This window comes from Plectrocnemia conspersa, unplaced genomic scaffold, assembly GCF_051122295.1.
Source record: "Plectrocnemia conspersa isolate PC_06_02 unplaced genomic scaffold, ASM5112229v1 ptg000007l, whole genome shotgun sequence".
Taxonomy (NCBI): domain Eukaryota; kingdom Metazoa; phylum Arthropoda; class Insecta; order Trichoptera; family Polycentropodidae; genus Plectrocnemia; species Plectrocnemia conspersa.
The window spans coordinates 4339167-4342594 of record NW_028277171.1 but is presented as its reverse complement, the minus strand read 5'-3'; the positions used below and the strand labels follow the sequence as shown (position 1 = coordinate 4342594).

The window sequence follows — 3428 nt, the reverse complement described above, 5'->3', positions numbered from 1 at the left end:
AATTACTATATACATACAGCTCAAACAAAGTTTGTTTTCGTGAATAGCTTAAAAAACCTTCAATACATAGCCATATTATTATTTTTAATGATCCAATATTGTTATAAATAATATATTTTATAAAATATTTTAAAATAATAGTGATGTTATTTACTTGAATGAGGTAAAAACATTTTTATAAGTAAAAAGCTTCTTTTATATCTCGTTTTTCAGTTGCTTTCATATTTGACTTAAAACTACACTAGAGTTCATATCCTATACTGTATCTCAAATAAACACAGATAATCTAGCACAATAAGTAGTATGGAGAAAGGCAGCTAAACAGCTTTTTCACTTAAATTGTTAAATTTGGTCCAGTTTAGCCGCCACCTTTGAGTAACCAGGAGTTTATAATGAAAAAAAAATCAGTCCACTCTGTGCTGTTGACGCGAGCGGTCGCATTCGCGCTTCGCTCCGTTATCGTACGAAGGACACCCCCGCTACCGTTCTGCAACGATAGACACGCCCACTGCAATTAGCTACAAAGACAGCGCCATGAAGAAGGCGCAGACGCGCAAGCGTTCTCTTGGAACGTTGAAGGCGTACCTAAACGCCTCACAATCAACTTCAGGCCTGCCAGACCACGAGTGGCAGGTACCCAAAAAGACATCGAAAGTTTCCCAGGATGCTAAGATGCCTCCGACCACGAGCCAAAACAGGTATGAAAAGCTTCCCGAAGTGATCGAAAGGAAGCAGCAGAGGATACCGCCTGTGATCGTAGAGATCACGGGAACACACCTCCAGACGATCGACTTAATTAAGTCGATCACAAAAACATCGAACTTCTCGTTGCGATACACGGGAAGTGGCAATGTGTCAGTACTTTGCGCGTCGTTTGAAGCACGCGCGTTGTTAATGGATGGACTGAAGGGCCAACGCGCCTTTCACACATTCACCGCCGACGACGATAAAACAGTGAAATCCGTGCTGAGAGGGCTCCCAGAGGTCCCCACCGAAGACATTGCCGCAGATCTCGAACGTCAAGGACTTAGCGTCGTCAAGGTGACGGCAATGAAGACCAAGACCGAGAAACAAGGAGACTCCAGGCTCTACCTTGTCCAGTTTCCGGCTAATACAACAACGAGCACTATAAGAAGCATCCGGTACGTTTGCTTCACCAAGGCCACGCTTGAAAAGTACAAGCGTAATAAGTTGCATTTAACGCAATGTTTCAGGTGTCAACAATTCGGCCACGCTGCAAGAAATTGTCAACGAGCTCCCAGGTGCGTCAAATGCCCCGGAAACCACGCCACGAACGAGTGCTCTAAGAAGGACCGAGAAGCACCCGCCATCTGCACTGGTTGTGGAGGAGACCATCCGGCCAATTTTAAGGACTGCCCTCGTAGGTTAGAATACTTACAGAAAACTCAGAAGAGACAACAGAGACCGACTCCCACTGTTCACTCGTCGCAGCCGAACAACATATTCAACCTCGAGCAAGCGCAATTTCCTGCACTGAAACCAACGAAACCAGCGTTGGTAAAAACCTCAACCACCCCAGCAGTGATCTCATCAGCCACTTCATGGAACGCCCAGGTTGGCGCCGCACCAGCACCAATAAACAAGGCGCCACAACGTCCTCAAACCAGGCAGCCTGAGGAGCCCCTCTCAGACACAATGCCAACTTCAGAGCTACGCAGGATGTTGCTCGTCCTTCAAGAAATCAGGACCAAGGCTGGAAAGTGTGCCAGCAAAATGGAGATCGCCTTGATGATGGTCGAATATCTCGATGTGCTCTTCTAAGGTGGGGCTCAACGTTTTGACGTGGAATTCACGCGGATTCCGAAATAAAACTGGAGAACTGGAACTGCTGATCAGTGAGTACAAAATTGATATTGTCGTAATCACCGAATCTTACCTCAAACCACACGTCAACGTTTTTATACCGAACTTTGTCTGCCTCCGGAGGGACCGTCTCTCAAGGCCAGGCGGAGGGGTCGCGATATTTGTAAAAAAATCAATTAAACACGCGCGCATTACAACAAACACGACTAATCTTGAAACTGTCGCGATACAAATTAAACACGATAATAAATTAATAATAATTGTCGCGGGGTATAATTCTCCCGGTGACAGGTTGCTTCGAGGTGACCTTGATGATGTGTTTCGTCTTGGAGAATCCGTGATATTAACTGGAGACTTTAACGCGAGACACATGCATTGGGATTGCCCCGGTGCGAATCGATCCGGTAAATTAATATTTGATTATTTACACGATACGGACACTACTGTAAATTTTCCGAAATCCCCAACGCATTATCCTACCAACCACACGACTCCGTCAATTCTGGACATAACGTTGGTCAAGGGTAATTCCCGGATTTCAAACATGCACTGCATCCAGGCTCTGTCCTCGGACCACCTTCCAGTATTCTTTACGTTGGACGGTGAGGTCGAGATGGTGTCTGAGGTCGTTTTCAATTATGCAAAGGCTGATTGGAAGCGATTCAGAAGCATAGTAGAGTCTCGGGTATTGATTAAACGACAGAATTATACCTCAAATGACACTAAAACTATTGACGATGATATTCATTACTTAACATCCGTGATCGAGCAGGCCAAAATATCATCAATTCCGTCGCGTAAAAATATTTGGAATAACATAGAACTCACCCCAGAAATAATTAAACGTATTAAAATTAAAAATAATATGAGAAAGCAATGGCACAAAAATAAATCGCCCCAACTTAAAACTCTAATTAACAAACTAACTGATGAAATTCGCGTTCAAATTCAAAACATCAAAAACGCTTCGTGGTCGCGTAAACTAAAAGCTTTGAAACCGGGAGATAATTCCTTATGGAGAATGACGAAATCGCTTAAAAATAAAAACTCAAATATACCACCTTTAAAAACCGGAAACAACGTAGCTAACACGACTCAGGAGAAGGTCGAGATTTTAGCTGAGACATTTTCTACATCTTATCAACTTACGCAAAATTACATTGACCAAAAAACCCATAATAAAGTAGACCGGGCAATTAAAGATATTAGTAAAACTCCAATAGATAAAAAATCCATTAACCAAGTCGGCATATCAGAAATTCTTAGTATTGTTAAACGATTATCAAATAGAAAGGCTCCAGGTATAGATAAATTAGAGAATATATTGATTAAAAACCTTCCCTTTGTTTGCTTTAAGTACTTAAATAACATTTTTAATTCATGCTTATCTTTTGGATATTTCCCAATAATCTGGAAAACGGCAAAAATTCATCCGATAAAAAAACCTGGCAAAGTAGATAACATACCAATTAACTACCGCCCGATAAGTTTACTTCCCTCATTTAGCAAATTATTTGAAAAAATTATATTATCTCGATTAAAGGAATCTCTTAATAGCAAACTCATTAATGAGCAATTTGGTTTCCGCGAAAATCACTCGACTA

At 41.9% G+C, this 3428-nt stretch overlaps 1 protein-coding gene across 1 annotated transcript; it reads left to right on the top strand.

The window, feature by feature from the left end:
- Positions 1-392: 392 nt before the first annotated feature.
- Positions 393-1787, top strand: LOC148233697 (uncharacterized). Its single transcript, XM_088188640.1, has 2 exons — positions 393-1142; positions 1215-1787. Exons 1-2 carry the CDS (start codon positions 535-537, stop codon positions 1780-1782), a joined length of 1176 nt encoding a protein of 391 aa, XP_088044766.1. The 5' UTR covers positions 393-534; the 3' UTR covers positions 1783-1787.
- Positions 1788-3428: the final 1641 nt, after the last annotated feature.

Coding starts and splice junctions, on each gene's coding strand:
- LOC148233697 (XM_088188640.1), top strand. CDS start 535: ATGAAGAAGGCGCAGACGCGCAAGCGTTCTCTTGGAACGTTGAAGGCG. Junction 1,143..1,214: donor AGCACTATAAGAAGCATCCG/GTACGTTTGCTT, acceptor GCAATGTTTCAG/GTGTCAACAATTCGGCCACG.